A 19064-nucleotide genomic window follows, 5' to 3' on the forward strand; every position below is an offset into this window, starting at 1 on the left:
TCAACCCCACTCCCGGTTCTCGTCAGCTCGCCCCACCTGGTCTCTGCCGCTCCTTCCTCCTCGGGGGGAGGACTCCTCACTCGTCCCCTGCTCCACCGTGGGGTCCCTCCCACAGGACACAGTCCTTCACGAACTTCTCCAGCGTGAGTCCTTTTCCGTGGGCTGCAGTTGCTCACAAACTTCCCTGGCGTGGGTCCTTTCCGCGGGCTTCAGCTCTTGCCGAACTTCCCTGGCGTGGGTCCTTTCTGCGGGCCGATCTTCAGTCACACGCTGCTCCAGCGCGGGCTCTCCCATGGAGTCACGGCCATCTTCGGGGGCCGCCGCTCCCCCGCTCCCCTCCATGGCCTGGGGGGGGACAGCCTGCCATCTCACCACGGGCTGCAGGGGCATCCACCTCCTCAGGCGCACCTCCTTCCTCACGGACCTCGCTATCTGCAGAGGTGTTCCTCTCGCATTCCAATCCCCCTCCTCACTGCAGGTTCCCCTTCTGAAATCTGTTCTCCCAGAGGCGCTACCGCTGTCACTGATGGGGTCGGCCTGGGCCAGAGGCGGGTCCGACTGGGAGCCGGGGAAGCTTCTAGCAGCTTCTCACAGGAGCCACCCCTCCGTCCCCTCCCCGCTACCAAAAAAAACGCACCACACAAACCCATAACAGATGGGTTTAGTCTAAGCACTGGGTAGGATCAATAATACCAATAATAGCAATCAATAAAATGGGTTTCCGACACTGTAGTTTCCTAAACATTAAACCAGAATATAACGTACCCATCTATGCAGTAAAAAATACTATTACGTATTTACAGGCAATGAATGACATCAGCGCAAATTTCAGCTCTGTAAAGTACACCAAAAAAGCAGGGTCCTGGAACTTCAGACTCCAAACACAAAGGCAATGCCCAACGACAACTAAGGGACAGACATCTCAACAGTCAAAAATCTGCAAACTTCATCCCCAGAATCTATACCACAGAGGGAATACCTGCTCCAAATTTCATAATCTTAAACTCAGGGTTAGAGGCTATTAATTAATTACCAGATTCATCTATTCAGTTAAAGACTACTGGAGTCTTTGAGACCCCTACCAATAGCAACTCTTCTGACCCGGTTCAACTCATCAATGAATAAGGCTCCTGGGGTGTTGGTTTCCCAAACCCTAGTGTAACCCTATGCCTAAATTAACCAAAAAGCCTTCACAAAGTATTATTTGCATACTAAGCCAGCATATAAAGCACTAGTCCTTCTGATGCTAAATCATCTTCTTTATGTCTTCAGATTATATGAGGGCCACAGATTTCTGGCCTTTGGGTTTCCAACTCTTAACCCTAAGTATTGGATTCATATATGCAAAACATATACGCCCAAAACATGAGACATTATCTCCTAGTAACATTAAACCACTGCTTAAGCATACAGTGTCCGTGGAATACAGTATGGCGCTAAAATCACCAAAAAAAAGAAACAATTCCTAGTCCAAATATAGTTTTACCCCTCTATGTTTTTAACAGATAAAACAGGCCTTGAAATTTTTCATACTCCTACCCTAGCCCACCGTAACTCAGTTATGGGACTCATTCAAACTTTGAAAGAAAACATAAGATGCTAAGCACTTGCTGGTACCAGACAACTTCTGGAGAACCTTGCAATAGTACACGCTCTTCAAGATTTGGGTTATAAAAGTTTTCTGAAACCTTTTTTTCAGCTCCCACCACCCACAGATTCCAGAAGGACATCAGATTTTTACTTCTCGGATTTCTCCTAACTCTAACCCTATCTCTTAAGTCCCCAGATAACATATATATTGATGTGTTGAATTGTTAAATCCTTGAAACCTAAACCCAATCTTCTTTATAGCCAGAGATTAATCCCTTTATAAAAGTAAAATACATGGCTGTGGTTCATATCTGCCCACACTTATTGGTTCTTAAAGCTGTAGATGCCTAAATACTAACTCCGGCCCACATCCTTATGCTGACCTCAATTATAAGAATGAGGCCAATCATTACAGTAAGTGATATGGAAAGCAAATAAAACACAGAAATACCTGAAAATGTAGGTTGAAACTGAAACATATAAATTGAATATTAATTAAATACACTGAAATGCTATTACTAAACATATACTGATGTCATGGTTTAACCCCAGCCAGCAACTAAGCACCACGCAGCTGCTCACTCACTTCCCCCCCACCCAGTGGGATGGGGGAGAGAATCAGGAAAAAAGAAAAACATAAAACTCATGGGTTGAGATAAGAACAGTTTAGTAGGACAGAAAGGAAGAAAAGAATAATGATAATAATAAAATGACAATAACAATAATAAAAGAATTGGAATATACAAAACAAGTAATGCACAATGCAACTGCTCACTACCCTCTCACCCACTCAGTTAGTTCCCGAGCAGCAATCTGCGCCCCCCTGCCAACTCCCCCCAGTTTATATACTGGGCATGACATCACATGGTATGGAATATCCCTTTGGCCAGTTTGGGTCAGCTGTCCTGGCTGTGTCCCCTCCCAACTTCTTGTGCCCCTCCAGCCTTCTTGCTGGCTGGGCATGAGAAACTGGAAAATCCTTGACTTAGTCTAAACGCTACTTGGCAACAACTGAAGACATCCATGTGTTATCAACATTCTTCTCATCCTAAATCCAAAACATAGCACTACACCAGCTACTAGAAAGAAAATTAACTCTATCCCAGCTGAAACCAGGACAACTTAATGTAGCCATAAATGAGGATCTCAATAGCATGAACCCCCCAAACTGAATTTTACTTTTGAGATCAGTTCCTACAATAACACAGAAGATAAGATCTTCATCAAACGTCAGCCCTCCTTTTAACCTCTTAGTACCCGAGCTTCAAAGCCCTAACCCTGATCCCAAATATACGCTTAGTAATATCAATATATTGATCAATCCCTACAGTACATGGGACCAACCGAGCCCTGCCAGATACCTTCCTAGAACTGAAAGCCACAAATCTGTATAACTAGAGTCTTATAATCTAACTTTAATTCAAACCATAAACTTAACTTAAGGTCTAGAAGGGGGATGAATCAAATAAACAGAAAACTCCCAATCCCTACTACTGCCTGCCCTCTTTTAATTCATGGCTTTTAAAATCCACGGAGTTCTGTAAGACTCATTTTTCCCAAGCTTGACCTTGGCACCAACCTCAAGCATAGTCACACCTGAGGAAGGATATGGGGACTAATTCAGATCCCCAGCCCTATAACAGTAGCTTTTAATTATGGTCGTCCATGCTGTGAAAGAGGATTGTTTAGGGAAGGTAAAGAACTTAACTCCCTACCAGAAGGGAGCTACCATTCATGCTCCCAGCTACCTGTGCCCTTGAGAAACAGGTAATTAAGTGGACTGCCAGTTTTAGCTTTCAAAATCCTAATAGATATTTCAGTTCTAACCTCGGACTTAATTTTAGGCAAACAGAGACCAATGCCTAGAAATTTCCTGATATAGCAGAAAGATATTTGGATGATAAACAACTAAAGCTGGTTATTTTCTTCATTTTGCCTTGTTATTCCTTCAGCAGATCAGGTCAAGAAACCTGCCTTTGCTGCAGATTATTCCTTTTTCAGAATTAGATCAGCACTGCACAACCTGTGATGTACCATAGCCTTGCTGAACAATTTACATTTTTGCAATCATTTTATTTGTTGGAAGACTCTTCCTGTTATATTTAAACTGCAAACAGGCTGCTGTGTTCTCAGTGCCCTGTTTTGAGCTGCTGCAATCATACTGTGTGTGTGCAGCTCTTGCAGGAGGACTGAGAAGAAAACTGATTTCTCAGAGGCAGAGTTCATTCTGAAAGCAGTTAAAAGAGAATACAACTATTTCAAAGGTCATTGAAACTGAAGGGAAAACAAGTATTTTTCCTTTTTTTGTATATCTTTACCTTTGACAAAGAAAAAGGGATTTATCATGCTGAGACAATCCACCCTGCTAAATACCCAGTCAACTCTTGTTCACTGGAGGAGTCTTTTGCACAACAGAATCCTAATAGGCAGAAGCAAAGTACTGAACGTTTCAGATGAATAATTCAGATTCTTGTAAAACTATGAATGATGAAAACCAGGTGTTTACAATAAGAAGAAAAAAAGGCATCTTCCACAAGCCTCTAGCAGCTTTAACTAAAGCTTTTTCTACCAGCGTTAATATACAGCATTCAATACTGCCAAGAGAGGTTTTTTGTACATGAACTTACTATTTGACTTTGAGCAGCTTCTCACAGGAGCCACCCCTCCGTCCCCTCCCCGCTACCAAAAAAAATGCACCACACAAACCCATAACAACCACTTGCAGTATCATCTGTAAAACAGTACGAGTTCTAAAACTTTAATATGGCACATGTAGTAATCTTTCCACATCTCCAGGAAATCTTAAGTCTAACACTGAAACCCATCTTTTCTGTTGTAAAGAGATTCTCTTGAAAAGATTGTCTCAAACATTCATTACCGTGGTAGTGACCCAGTCTTGCAGAGCTAAAGCAAGATTTCAGCAAGCCGTGTTAGTATAGGTTTGGTAACCGTAAAAACAAGCATGGAGAATGCACCGCTGAACTATTTCTGTGAAGCTGCTCCATTGCTAGCTCTAGTTTTGCCCCGTGGGTCTACCAGACATATACCTGTTATGAACGGTTTGTTTGGTATAGTTTCTTGTAAATTCTTGTGAAGTCTCACTGGTTTTTCAAATGTTCCCTTGTTCCAGACGAAGATGAATGTGCTGTGCGAAATCCTTGTTCCCATACCTGTCATAACACCATGGGATCTTACTACTGCTCCTGTCCAAAAGGCCTCACTATCTCTGCGGATGGTAGAACGTGTCAGGGTAAGATGAGGATTGCTGTGGATGGGTTGGATACAAAAGCCCCACTGCACTTAAATCGCTAGGGAAATGTTCTGTTTGGGCTGGGCCATTTTCTTATTATAAGAGTATAATTTATTGGTGGTATTCTAATTATTTTATATCTGAATATATTTGCAATCAAGTATTTCGTAGTTGATCATGCTCAAGACGCTGCTTAATCTTTGTTTCACTTTGAGATAGTGAGGTTTACAGCTTGTTTTTAATTGTAGATATTGATGAGTGTGCATTAGGTGGACATACCTGCCACGCTGGCCAGGACTGTGAAAACATCATTGGCTCATACCGCTGCGTGGTTAGATGTGGGAATGGCTTTAGGAGGACAGCTGATGGATTTAGCTGCCAAGGTATGGAGAGTTCTCTGGTTTTTGGTGTTAGCTTTCAGAAACTGAAAATACTGTCTTTCACACAATTGAAAATAACTTTTTAAAAGATGCATTTCCCAATAAGGTATCTATAAATTTTCATTTTTAAGGTTGTGGGGTTTTTTGGGTTTGGGTTTTTTGTGTGGTTGGTTTTTTGTTTGTTTGTTTTTTAAACCTTTTGCTTTTTCCATCTTTAGAAATAAATTTTAAAACTTATCAGGGAATAACCTAACATTCTTGCTTTTGTGTCCCATGTGCATTTTCTGTTACAAAGAAATGAGAGAAGTAACCACTTCTGAACGTACCTCAATATTGTAATAACTAGAGCTCAAAGCAGAGTCCCGAATGTTGACTCAACCAAAACACTGTTCAGGTAAATGATGACAAGGCAATTCACAGCTATGGTATCAAGGATTTGTATTGTTCAACAGATGTTAATGAGTGTCAAGAGTCCAACTCCTGTCATCAGCGTTGCTTCAATACTATAGGAAGTTTCCACTGTGGTTGTGATCCAGGATACCAGCTAAAGGGCAGAAAATGCATGGGTATGAATGAATTTTTGAATGTTCATTCCCTCTTTCCAATGGACATAGTTCAACATTTATTTGTTGCTGTATTTGCTACTGGAAATCTTTATGAATGAAAATCCTACTATGGATGATATACCTAGTACGCATTTCTGAATTTGTTTGTAAAGCAGTACTAAAAGCCAGAGGAAGTGGGAATTGGGCTGACTGATAAATGTGCACAAAGTACATTCAAATGCATGTACACAGTATAATTAAAGTTGGATTATTCTGCTCGTTAGGAATTGAGCATAAGGAAGAGAGTTCATTTCCATTCTTGCCTTTTTTTTTTTTTTTTTTTTTTAATAAGATGTAAATGAGTGCAGGCAGAACGTATGCAGGCCTGATCAACTTTGCAAAAACACCCGTGGTGGCTATAAGTGCATTGATCTGTGTCCCAATGGAATGACCAAAGCAGAAAATGGAACTTGTATTGGTGAGTAGAAGTGTTAATGTACTGTACAATGATGGTAAACACAGGGACAATGATGAATTTTTTCTTTTTAAAACAATAATCTTAGAGACAGTCCATCTCCAGTTGTGAAGACTGGCACATATTAAGGCACCAACTTTTTTTTCATTTATGGGAACATAGGTATTTAATTTTTTTTGTAATGGGTATTAAAAGAATAGCTGTATCCTTGCCACTTCTAATATTCCATTGCTCTTAAGAAAGAACAGTAAGGTTTCCCGCAGCATCTTTTCTGCATTGTCACCTTGAATTCTATGAACTGTTCATTGACTGAAATGTTTTGCCCCATGTGTGAATGCTTTCTTAAGAGTTTGACTCAGGAGCTGTAAATCACAATCACAGGTCCTTGCTGCTTATCAGGGATGCTTTTAAACATAACCGATGTTATACATACTACCAAATCTTTTTTTCTAGTGGGATATGACAGGAAGATGGATTATGTCTCTTTGGAGAGTAGCTGATCACATTGGAAACCTCAATGACAAGTTTTGAAAATTAACAGGAAAAGTGTGTGTAAATGCAATACAGTTGAAAAATTTATCTGTGTATCTGCTCAAAATCTGCTTTCAGATTGTGAAAGATTGTGATTCATAACACAAACTGTTATAGAGTAATGTCTAATCATGGTACCAGGTAAGAAAAGTATATGTTGAGAGGCTAAATCTATCTAGAGGGCCAAAGTCACTTGTGGCTTAACTGCATTCCTTGTACATTAAGAAGTTTAAAGCTGTAAGAAGTTTCAGGAAAAATCTGACTACTTCCCCTTGCCTTGTTGCTTGCAGACATTGATGAATGCCGGGATGGAACCCACCAGTGCCGCTATAACCAGATTTGTGAGAACACACGAGGAAGTTACCGTTGTGTGTGTCCAAGAGGGTATCGGTCCCAGGGAGTTGGAAGACCTTGTGTGGGTAAGTTGTCCAATCACATTAGTATCACATATTTTCTGCTGCTGCTTTTGTCTGGCCTTTCTGCTGCAACATATCCAACAATGCTATCCCATTTGAAGACTATGCTCTATAGACAAATTTGCACTGAAGTTCAAAATTACCCATCTAAAACAAAGCGTCCCATTCAAAACAGTCAAAACTAAATGATTCCAAACGGAGGTTGTTATAGGTCCATACTTTGAAAACAAAGCATGCAAGGGTCTCAGAGTACTGGTGGATGGATGTGGTGAGCTACCGCTCCGCAAGAGGCTTCATTTATAAAAATCAGGTCAGATTTGTTAGTTGATTGGACAGTGAAATATGCCTGGCTATACCCTGGACTGCATTGATTCACACCTGAAAGCAGTCAAGCAGGGGGTGATGGACTCCCCTAAAGGAGAACACCCAAAGAAGTGTGTTGCAAGAGGCACGATAACACCCAGAACTCGCTTCTGCAAGCAAACATGCTTACCCACCCATTAGAATTGCAAAGGGTGTTCCCCATATGGGTAGAGTGGAGGAAGCTGATACGCATTTATCACTCAACACTCCCCATTCTGGTTTAGGTGGATCACAGCAGGGAAGGAGGATTCCTGTCAGTCAAAGGAATGCTGACCATGTAGTTACTCCCCTGTGCTATCTACGTAGAACATTTTGGCATAAAAACATGCAGAGCTTTCTCCCACACACACATACGTAGCATTTGAAGGATGCTCTCACAGCTCTAACATGGATAGCAAGAGAGTTTAATGTATGGTGTCAGTGCAAGTGCATAAAACACTTCCCCTGGCATTTAACAGACCTCAGGATGGCACTAGGATCATTTAGATTCACCTTTTCTGTATTTATGTAGAATATTTAAAATATAATAGCTGATCCGCCCTGATAATAATGATTTATGAATGTTGGTGTATGACACTAAGTGAAGTTGGTTTCAGTTGGTCTTATGTATCGTTATCCGAGAATCATTCCTCTGTGATGACTTCTTAAAGATTAGCTTTCATAAGTGATAAACAGCTGCTTTGAAGAACAGGATTTTTTTTTTTTTTTCTTTTTAAACAACCTAAGATTTTGGAGTACCAAAAGCCAGGATTTTTTTTTTTTTTTTTTTAAAGAGATTAAATTGCAGTAAGAAACTGTTTGGCTGTAGACCAAGACATTACTTCCACCAGCTGCCTCTCTACTGAAATAAAATCAATCCCAGACTCCTTAACATATATTAAAACCATTTAAATTTCTGACATTAAGCAGCTTGATAAAGTCTAGGACTACAGATTTTCAGAAAACACTAGCAGCTGCTCTAAAGCTGTCTTCTGACCAAGGAGCACTGAAAGCTCCCTCTTAAATTAAAGTATAACCTTTATGCACCTTTGAATTTTTATCTGCTTAAAAATATATTTAAAATATAGATGCATCAAAGATATTAGTTCACATGTGTTAATAAAATCCAGTTTTTATTGTTAATGTTTCCAGTGAGCACAGGGAAGAGTTGAAAAGTAGGGCCCCAGACTGAAACAGAAGAATTGAACTTTGTTCCTACCTGTGCTACTCTTACCCTGTGTAAAGTTCTTTGTGCCACAATCCTGTCTGTCAGATGGGGATAAGGTGTTCATTTGTCATCACAACACCCATAGATATATGCATGCCCATTTAACTAAATTACAATATTACTGTGTTGGAACTCAACATGCCATATCATAGAAGGAAGGGCTTTATCAAAAGCTGTTATAAAGCATTTTTGCATATAATACGTGCAAGGCTATCTAGAATTCAAAATGAAATATTATTTTTCAAGTTAAAAGAATGCATGAGAATTTAGCTATTTTAGTTTCAAATTCATTTCACCTTGTTCTTGTAAATATTTAATACTCATAGTGCATAATCAAAGGGATACTGTCCAGTGGAGACCTAGGCTTACCAGTCGGTCAGCGATCACTTCCCCCAGGGATGGCTATGGTACAAATGCAAGTGACTTGCTGCCTTCAATTTTAGTTGTATTGCACAGGAGGATCCTATGAAAGAAATTGCTCGAATCTTCAGGTGTTTTCTTTCATTATTTCTATGGTAGTCTTATATTGTTTATCCACAATTTGTTCCAAGGGCATTGGTTGTTGTAAAGATCATAGAATAGAATCATAGAATCATTTAGGTTGGAAAAGACTTTTAAGATCATTGAGTCCAACCATCAACCATGCCCACTAAACCATGTCCTGAAGTGCCTTGTCTACGTGCTTTTTTAATACCTCCAGGGATGGTGACTCAACCACTTCCCTGGACAGCCTGTTCCAGCCACCTGACAGAAGAGACCAGCACCCACCTCACTACAACCTCCTTTCAGGTAGTTGTAGAGGGCAATAAGGTCTCCCCTCAGCCTCCTTTTCTCCAGGCTAAACAACCCCAGTTCCCTCAGCCGCTCCTCACAGGACTTGTGCTCCAGGCCCCTCACCAACTTGGTTGCCCTTCTCTGGACATGCTCCAGCAACTCAATGTCTTTTCTGTTCTGTAGTGAGGGGCCCAAAACTGAACAGAGTATTTGAGGTGCGGCCTCACCAGTGCCGAGTATAGGGGAACAAAATGTTAGATGTTAGACAATAGCTATGTGCACTATTTTCTGCAGGTAAAGAATGTTAAACTCTGCAATTAGAAAATAGTTGGGTGTGAGTTTCAGTATTCTTTTACATGTATATGAGTAACACGGTTTTCATCTTAAGCACACAATGAAGGAATATAAACTTAAAATTCATATTAGTTGTTGCCATACTAAAAACGAAGTTATATTACCCTAATGATATTTCAACTAATATATAAAGTTTCAGTTACGTGTTTGTGAAATAACAATTGGAAAACACTGCAATACTCTGCAGTAATTATCCCTGGATTTCCAGCTCTCAAAACATTTAATTATTAATACTCCCCAAAATTCTTTAAAACATATAAAGTATTAAAGACTTAATAAAAATGCAATCTAATATTCTACTACATTTCTGAACAGTATTACTTTTTAAATACCTTTAGCATGCATTTGTGTCTTGGAGGGTGTCGTGGTTTAACCCCAGCCAGCAACTAAACTAAACACCACGCAGCCGCTCACTCACTCCCCCTCACCCAGTGGGATGGGGGAGAAAATCGGGAAAAGAAGCAAAACCCGTGGGTTGAGATAAGAACGGTTTAATAGAACAGAACAGAAGAAACTAATAATGATAATGATAACACCAATAAAATGACAACAGCAATAATGAAAGGATTGGAATGTACAAATGATGCGCAGTGCAATTGCTCACCACCCGCCGACCGACACCCAGCCAGTCCCCGAGTGGTGAAATCCCTGCCCCCCCCACTTCCCCGTTCCTATACTGGATGGGACGTCCCATGGTATGGAATACCCCGTTGGCCAGTTTGGGTCAGGTGCCCTGGCTGTGTCCTGTGCCAACTTCTTGTGCCCCTCCAGCTTTCTCGCTGGCTGGGCATGAGAAGCTGAAAAATCCTTGACATTAGTCTAAACACTACTGAGCAACAACTGAAAACATCAGTGTTATCAACATTCTTCGCTCTGAACTCAAAACATAGCACTGTACCAGCTACTAGGAAGACAGTTAACTCTATCCCAGCTGAAACCAGGACAGAGGGTTACAAACTATGCTCAAAATACTATGTTCAGAGGGAACCAAAGTGAGACTGTAATAAAGCTAGCTTAATGGCATTTTTACAGTAATAATTTAAAGAATACACACTTTCCACTAATATGAAATAATTAAACCCTTATTGAGTCACCACTAAGATAATCTTTAAATTCTAGTAAAAAAAGGTTTACAATATATGTCAATTATAGATATGTTGTTATGTATGTTAATATCAGGTTATTTATTTCTGATCATTGCAGAGTTGCACATTCCTGTTTTGGAATTAGCAAATTTTTGTGTTTTTCTAGTAAAGAATGAATGTAAGTTTGAAAAGGAATACCGTATACGTCAAATTTTCAGCTGGGCCTGAAGTAACTCAGTGAAAATTTTAGAAAATTTCTTTCTGGTAGCACTAGAGAAACTGTGGGAGAAGGCCTGGTCCTACAGTATCCAAGAGCACTCATATTTACTCTATTTTGCATGAAGGACACTCATCATGTTACATCCTTAAACCCTTTACCATGCTTTGTATGCTCATCACTGATTTAAGGATGGATATTTACTGCTAGGGTTGGTCAAATTACTTTGGATTACAATTTAAAGGGAGGCAACTTCAAAAAAAAATCCTTAGGAAAAAAAGTAATTCTGTTTTTTAATTGTATAAAGGTGAATTAATATTTACTGTTAAGTCTCTAACCTTTCATAGCTGGAATGACCAATAACAACATGAAAGGTTAGAACATACCTGACCTCCTTCCCCTGTGACACCGTCCGTCCTTGAGACCCCATTTTTCACCTCACACAGAGTACAATAACTGTATTGGAGCTTCCGAGCTTCCCTCGGTGCCAGTTTGAATGAATTTCTAACGCTGTACTTCTCAAGAATGCTCCGTGTTAAGTATCCTCCTTTAAAGAAGGGCCCAACAGCTTCCCCCATCCATCTGTGGAGCACTTAAGACAAAAAAATAATTACTGAAGTAGTAGTGAGCAGCTTAGGCTGAAATGATGAACAGCATGGGTCCTAAGGGCCACTTATTTCTCACACTGCATCTTTTCTGGTAACCAGTAGGAACTGCAGCCAGCAGCTTTCAGGCTATCACACTGCCCTGCTTTTGCAAAAGCAGGGGAACAGGCTTGGATCCCAGTTTTATATCCACATCTTATCTTCAGTAACACTCGAGGCAAGACTTTGCACAGAGTTCTTGTCCTATGTGAGCACAGTCTTATGTCACAAGCAGCCTTCCAGAAAGAGTAAAGGTGTATTACTGCACAGGATAGAATAACCAGCCTACTTGGCATTGTGTTTGCCGTATTTTACTGCCTTCAAGATCTCACTTTTATGTCTTCAGTTTGTTCTACAGACTGAGATAAGTATATATGTGTATATATATACATATAGTTATGTGGTGTTGTTTGTTTTTTCTCCTTTCCACATGGTTTGTTGCTCTGGATCATGTCACATGAGCAGACATTAATGAATGTGAACAAGTGCCTAAACCCTGTGCATTTCAATGCACCAACACCCCCGGCAGCTTCAAGTGTATCTGTCCACCTGGACAACATTTATTAGGTGATGCGAAATCTTGCGCTGGATTGGAGAGATTGCCAAATTATGGTGCCTATTACAATAGCTATAACTATGCTCAATTCTCCCCTGTGAGAGACAACTATCAACCTCAACAATATTACAGGCACTCCTCAAATCTCTACAGCTCCTTCTCAGAGTATAGAAACAGCAGAATACCTTTCTCCAGGACTAGAAGGAACATTAGAGAAACTTGTCCTGAAGGCTATGAGGCAAGAAATGACAGATGTGTAGGTAAATGTCAGTCATATCTATGCAATTATCTTGTTTTGGTCCTTATCCTTAGGTTACTGTTTCATATATGCCAGGGCTGATGGTTTGTGGTGCTGTGTTTTTTTTCTTATTACCCTGATAAATATTCAGAGTTCTGCATGTTCTTGTCTCCTGAGCACGTTGTAGCAAAAATGTTTTCAAACCTCCTTCTTGTAACCTCTTGTTTTAATTGTGCTGCTTATTGTGTGTTTGCAAATTATTTCCCTCTGCTATTCTCTTTCTTCCGATTATGGTAGCTCACTTTTGTGAATTTTCTCACACTAGAAAACACCAGTAGATCCAGTCTAGTCCTGGGGATGTTGCTTATGTGAGACTCCCACTGACAGTAGTAATAATCTGGTTCAAAAAGGTTTTGAATAAAGATTTTAGAATTGAGCACACTAGGGCCAATGCCAGCACTGCTACAGAACTGTTAGTCATGGCTGTATGGGCAATATAAGCAGAAGCTTTTAAATTATCTGTAGTTATGATATATAGCGGCTTGTAATGTAATTCACTGAGCCTGGAAAGACTGATTACAAGTAAACTAATAGGGGTTTGTCATAAGCTGTGACAATGATAGCACGACCACTTCTTTTTCCATGATGAGGAGAGCAGGGTAGTTATGGTAACTGGCAAGCCCTGCCCCCCCCTTTTTTTTTTTCTTTTTTTTTTTTTTTTTTAAGAAGTGCAAAGGCTCAAAGCACACTCTTTATACCAACAGGAAACAAAGGTATTTGGCACCTCTAACCATCAAGCATTTAGTTCACTTCCTCCTTACTCCATGAGCTTTTCTGAGGTTTTGCAGTGACATGCTGCTATTTTCACAGGTATCGAAAATTTAATTCAGCTCCTTGTGAAAGTTAAAGGAACAGCAGCCCGTACTGTTCATTGACCGATTTGTACTAAATGTGAAGAAATTAAGAAGTTAAAAAAACAACCCAAACCCCAACAAACTGTTGCTCAAAAGCTAGAAATGTCAGGTTTTTCTCATGTGGCAGTAGTTAGTGTCCGTGGATCTAGACCCTTGGTAACTGCTGGTCTAGAGCCAGAAACTGGGCACTCCCTCCCAGCCTCCCTGAAGCATGCTCCCCTCCCTGCCCCAGACAGCCAAACAGACATGGGCTGGAGAGGGACCACTGTGGGGCTCCGAGCCTGGGGTCGCCTTATCTTCCAGGAGGGATCACCAGACCTGATGCTCTACAAAAAGGACAGATGGCGATAATAAAAATGAGTTCATCTTTTGAAATATGCTTCTCTTAAGCCAGATTTTGCCAACTTAACTCACATTTGGAGTATCTTAAAAAAACTATTCAGTTAAGTTATTTTGCAATAATGCTGCTGAGTTCAGGAATAGGTACCACAGTCTAGGCCTTACTAGAGCTTGTCCCAATGCACTGACCATCGCAGTTTGTGGTGCATTAGCTATGTGCCAGTGACACTTCAGAGGAGGCACAATATCCTTCCAGGATAAAGACAGTGATCTTACAGCTAGATTCTAGCAACCAGAATTATTGCTAGAATTATATAGCAATATATAATGTTGGAAAATATGAATATACTTTTATTAATAAAAATTATAGACAGGCAGACATCAACCCTTGTATTTAGATTATAAAGACATTTCAGTAGTTGTATACATGCAGTTTGTTATGGGTATAGCAATTTAATTGAAAGACCTAGGAAAATAGCTACCGCTGATGAAAGGGTTAAGCTAAAATCTGTGATCTTCACCGCAGCTTCCAGTTTGAATTAGTTAATATTCTTGTACTTCCATTTCATTGGAATAACCACCTAAATTTAAAAATTACTGTTTAATATGAAAAATACACCCAAATGATGCTTTTTTTAAAGAAAGTTATTTCAATAGACAACCATCAGGATTTGATGCTAACATTCCATAAATTTCTAGTCACATCTGTTTCTCTTCTGTGGTTGCATTTTTATCTAATGTAACTCCTGTAAATCAGACAAAGAGAGGGGAAGCAAAGACTTCCACTGTTTTAATCATGCAAGTCTTAACTCTTGTATGAGACCAACCTGAGTAGGGTCTCTACTGCTGTCCTGAATTATGCAGATGTTTCAAAAGAAATTATAATTATGTATGATCTGTGTCTAAATCACACTAGTCTGCTTTGAAAATTTTACATAAAGTGGTCTGGTACTTCTATATTTGAGAGGGAGATTAAAAAAAAGAGTTATGAACATTCACTGATAGTCTTCTCAGATACTGAGCTTAATTCATCCCCATGGCACTGGGAAGATCAGTTTGGAGGGGAAACAGCTTTGCCTGAGGAGGGATTAACTGTAAGAACAACTCCCCCATTGTCAAGGCTTCCTCTGGTGAGATAACTAATCTGGGCATTTCCTAAGCATATTGCCTAAAACCTCATCAGGCAGCTCCGTTTGGTTTTGGGGGCAAGACTGTATTTGTATAACCTTGTCGATGTATAAAGATTGCACCTCCCCCTTTCTTCCCAGAACTCTGTATCAGGACTAGTCTCTTCAGCTAGAATACTTATTATGGCTGCTATCAAAAGAGGTGAGGATCCCCTGAAAGCTGACTTTAATTATTAAAGAGGTATAACGGTAAGGTGTGAAAGGACTTGCTAGTCTTACACATTCAACCCCATCAGAAAACAAGATCCAGACAACTTCTGCCAACTCTGTCCATATGCTGGTATATAAATAGGACAAAAAATACCTCAGTTGAGTACCAGGGTCAAATAATCCTGATGTGTACATGTTCATGTTTCTTTCCACAGACATCGATGAATGCGAAACCAGAGATACCTGTCAGCACGAATGCATAAACACCCTGGGAAGTTACCAGTGTACTTGTCCATCTGGTTATCGCCTTATGCCCAATGGCAAAGCCTGTCAAGGTATGGAGATCCCTTGGAGTTCTCACAAATACATTTGTAAATAAATAAGATACAAATCATATTCAGTACATGTATAAGCCACCTTTTTGAATTTGCTGTATGAGATTCGGCATTCAAAATTTCCAGTTTCAGAAGTTTTTATATTTCATGTTTTAATGCTTCATAAAACACCAGCAAATTAGACAATTGCAACTTCTTATTCTCTGAAGTTTCCTCATGTGACCTTACATTACAGATTTAACTCCAGGCAAGTAAACAGCAGCTCTAGGGTCAAACCCAAAATAATCCTTAACCCGTCTCTGTCAAAAAAAAGGTACTGTCAGATTTTTCTGATCCACAAAAAAAGAAAATTTACCTAATTAGCCTCTGTTGACAACTACAGTTTATGTTGGATCATGGCTGTAGGGCAGCTTTTTAACAATACACCATCCTGCACAGTAATAAAATGCCAGCAATAATAAACGCATGTTATTGGAACTAGTGGCTCCAGTGTCTCAAACAGCAAGACAAGATGCTGAAAGATTTCCCTGTGTGCAAAGGTACATTCTGCAGTCTGCCCAGCCTTTACTGGCCCAGCTAATTTTTAACTGTTAAATTCATCTAAGTATCAGCAGCTGATTATTTGCATGTTTTTTTACATTCAGATATTGATGAGTGCCTTGAACAGAACATTAATTGTGGATCAAATCAGATGTGTTTCAACATGAGAGGAAGCTACCAGTGCATAGACACACCTTGTCCACCAAACTATCAGCGAGAGCGTCTTTCTGGGTACGTTTTATTTTCAGCCCCTTTTCACCCACCCCAAGCTTGAATCCTTAACCTGTATTTGTCAGAAAAAAACTTTATCTAAGTTTGACACCAGTGAAGCTCATACTAGCAAAAGGTAAAGCATTAATGCTGGAGATGATTGCTGGTTTCCTGAGCAGCAGTTTTCCATGTTTCCCACGCAGCAGAACCAGACAGCAGTGGCCGCTGGCAAGCTGGCTGGTGCTCAGTATCCATGCAGCACTTTACTATTAGGTCAAAAGGAAACAGCACCAGAATGTTCCTTTATGATATGAACCCTGGTGGGCAGCACGCTGTGATTCCTTCTGTCGATTCGGTGTCATTTGTTTGTCACTTACGAGCATGCCTTTGCATCTAAGGTTTCTGACTTACTTCTCTGAAGGGTCAACTTACCATCAATTTCAAAGCATTTAAAATAGTCTTTTAGTCATGAAAATAATGCTACAGTGAGTAGTTTTGTTATTTTTAAGTTACTCTATTTCCCTGTTCTGGAAAAAACGTATTAATTTCTTTTAATATACTCAAGGAAATAGCTTGCTACATAGTCAGAAACCATCTTTTGTGATCAAACTGAACTGGAATGATACTTAACTTGAAATGGATAATGTTCTTTGATCTCTGTTAGCGCTGACAAGCAGAGCCAGCAAAGATCGCCTCTTTTGACTTTTGATAAATAGAAGTAAAATTTACTCTGCCCTTCTTCATTCCAAATTCTTTATTTTATGATCTAACATGCAGAAACCTCAAATGGAGCTGCCTGCTACCTTTTAAATCAACCTTTTCAACTCTAAGAGCTAGGTCACTAAAACATATACTATTGACTTCAATGACATATATTGTATCCAATATCTTTACATTACCTCTTGGTACTTTCTGAGATGATCCTGTTGAGGGGAAAATGGGAAATTAAATTGGGCTGCAACTTTAAAGGAACAGTGGATAAAGAGTGTATGAGCATATTATCTTTATAGAGAAGTTTTAATCTGCATACTGCAACAGAGGAAGAATTTCTCCTTTAAGACCTACTGCAGCACTTACGATATTGTGCCTTCTCCCTGGGCTAAAGTGCTCTGCTTATTCCTAGGTTCTGTCTCAAAAACTGCCCAGCCAACGACTTGGAGTGTGATCTGAGTACCTATGCCTTGGAATACAAACTCCTTTCCCTCCCCTTTGGCATAGCTGCTGGTCAGGATTTAATCCGGCTGGTTGCCTATACTCACGATCAAGTCATGCACCCAAGGACAACTTTCTTAATGGCAGATGAGGACCCAGCAATCCCATTTGCCCTGAGAGATGAGAACTTGAAAGGAGTCGTGTTCACCACCCAACCGCTGCGAGAGCCAAAGACTTACCGCATGGGAGTCAGAGCCTTATCCTACAGCATCGATGGAAATATTGAGTATCAGACAACTTTCATTGTTTATATAGCTGTGTCAGCCTATCCCTATTAAACACCCAAACTACTTGACAGTAATCGCAGTATTTTAACCACATTCATAAATGCCAGTGGGTATTACCACTTCCAGACTGACTCTACTGCCTGCCAAACAGTTGTGAACCATGTCACTTGAAGTGGTGCTATGCTCTTTTCTTTTTTCCTCCTTCCCTGAGGCTGCCCATTCAGTCCCATTATTCCAATTTAAGATGAAAATCTATGGCTTTGAGGACCTGTTACCACTTGCTTTATTTATTACACTGGAGTAGTCATTTTCCACAGTTTGTCCTGAAAACGAGCAGAAAAATCCAAGTATGAGCTGAAGTATGTGGTCAAAGCAGTAAGCAATGAGCAGTCTCTGTTGCAAGCAACTAAAGAAAAGCCTAACCAGAAGAAAAAAAACAACCATAATTTCAAGTGGTCTACATATTTTAAAGGTTGCTAAGTGTTTTACAATTTTATATCTGTTAGATTTTTTTTTTTCCTTATCAATCAAAATACCTGATAGAATTAGGGCTGTAATACACTATGTTGTGTGCTCAAAACCACTGTAGCTAATGGTTGCAAATACTGAAACAAATGATATTAAAGTTTGTTTTCAGCTAAAGAATCTACAGTACAATTTGGAACTGGTACATTTGATTTCCCTGCAAGTTTAGAGACATCACTATTTTTTGGAATTAAAAACAGGGCTACATCTGCTTTATACCGCAGGTATTTTATAACTTTTTTTTTTTTTTACTCTGACATTCTGGTATAGCCATTTATTTAGCTCAAAACCATATCCATTTCAGTACTCACAACTCAGTTAAAATGTTTTGGGTTTTTTTTTTTGCAAATGGAACATTTTTCTCCAATGATGATGTAAGTTTGGTTCAATAATGTCAATACACTGTACACAAGTAATTTTACCAAGATGTATTCTATTTTTATGAAAGTGTAGATATGTTTTTTTTCCTATGTGTATTTTCTATGCAGTATCTCAAGAGTGTTTTACAGTTAAGTTTGCATAAAAGGACAATGTCAATACATTGAAAATAATCAAAATAAAGGTTCCCATTGCCTTTGAGATAGATTGCTGCAAGTTTTATCATTGAAAAAAATTCTTTCCCATTTGTAAAGCAGTTGCCTTTAGTGCTGGTGGAGAATGCAGAAGGCAGCATGCCCAGCAAAGTGGGGAGCAGCATGCACAGATGCAGCCAGGTCTCCTGTTTATTGCACTGCTGGCTTCCCCACATCCTTCAGTTTTTCAAAAAAAGTCAGGGAAACGGGTGTAGTTACTGTAAGACC

General features: G+C 39.7%; 1 protein-coding gene across 1 annotated transcript in view; it reads left to right on the top strand.

Moving 5' to 3' along the window:
- Nucleotides 1–18843, top strand: part of HMCN1 (hemicentin 1) — a 211653-nt gene extending 192810 nt beyond the window's left edge. The window contains exons 99-107 of the mRNA XM_052801508.1: nucleotides 4721–4840; nucleotides 5089–5223; nucleotides 5673–5786; nucleotides 6118–6243; nucleotides 7062–7190; nucleotides 12297–12647; nucleotides 15431–15550; nucleotides 16195–16321; nucleotides 17424–18843. Of these exons, the coding sequence (XP_052657468.1) occupies nucleotides 4721–4840; nucleotides 5089–5223; nucleotides 5673–5786; nucleotides 6118–6243; nucleotides 7062–7190; nucleotides 12297–12647; nucleotides 15431–15550; nucleotides 16195–16321; nucleotides 17424–17790 (1589 nt within the window). The 3' untranslated portion in view covers nucleotides 17791–18843. The remainder of the gene's footprint in view (nucleotides 1–4720; nucleotides 4841–5088; nucleotides 5224–5672; nucleotides 5787–6117; nucleotides 6244–7061; nucleotides 7191–12296; nucleotides 12648–15430; nucleotides 15551–16194; nucleotides 16322–17423) is intronic.
- Nucleotides 18844–19064: the final 221 nt, after the last annotated feature.

The sequence above is a fragment of the Harpia harpyja genome, chromosome 11 (assembly GCF_026419915.1).
Source record: "Harpia harpyja isolate bHarHar1 chromosome 11, bHarHar1 primary haplotype, whole genome shotgun sequence".
NCBI classification, from domain to species: Eukaryota; Metazoa; Chordata; class Aves; order Accipitriformes; family Accipitridae; genus Harpia; species Harpia harpyja.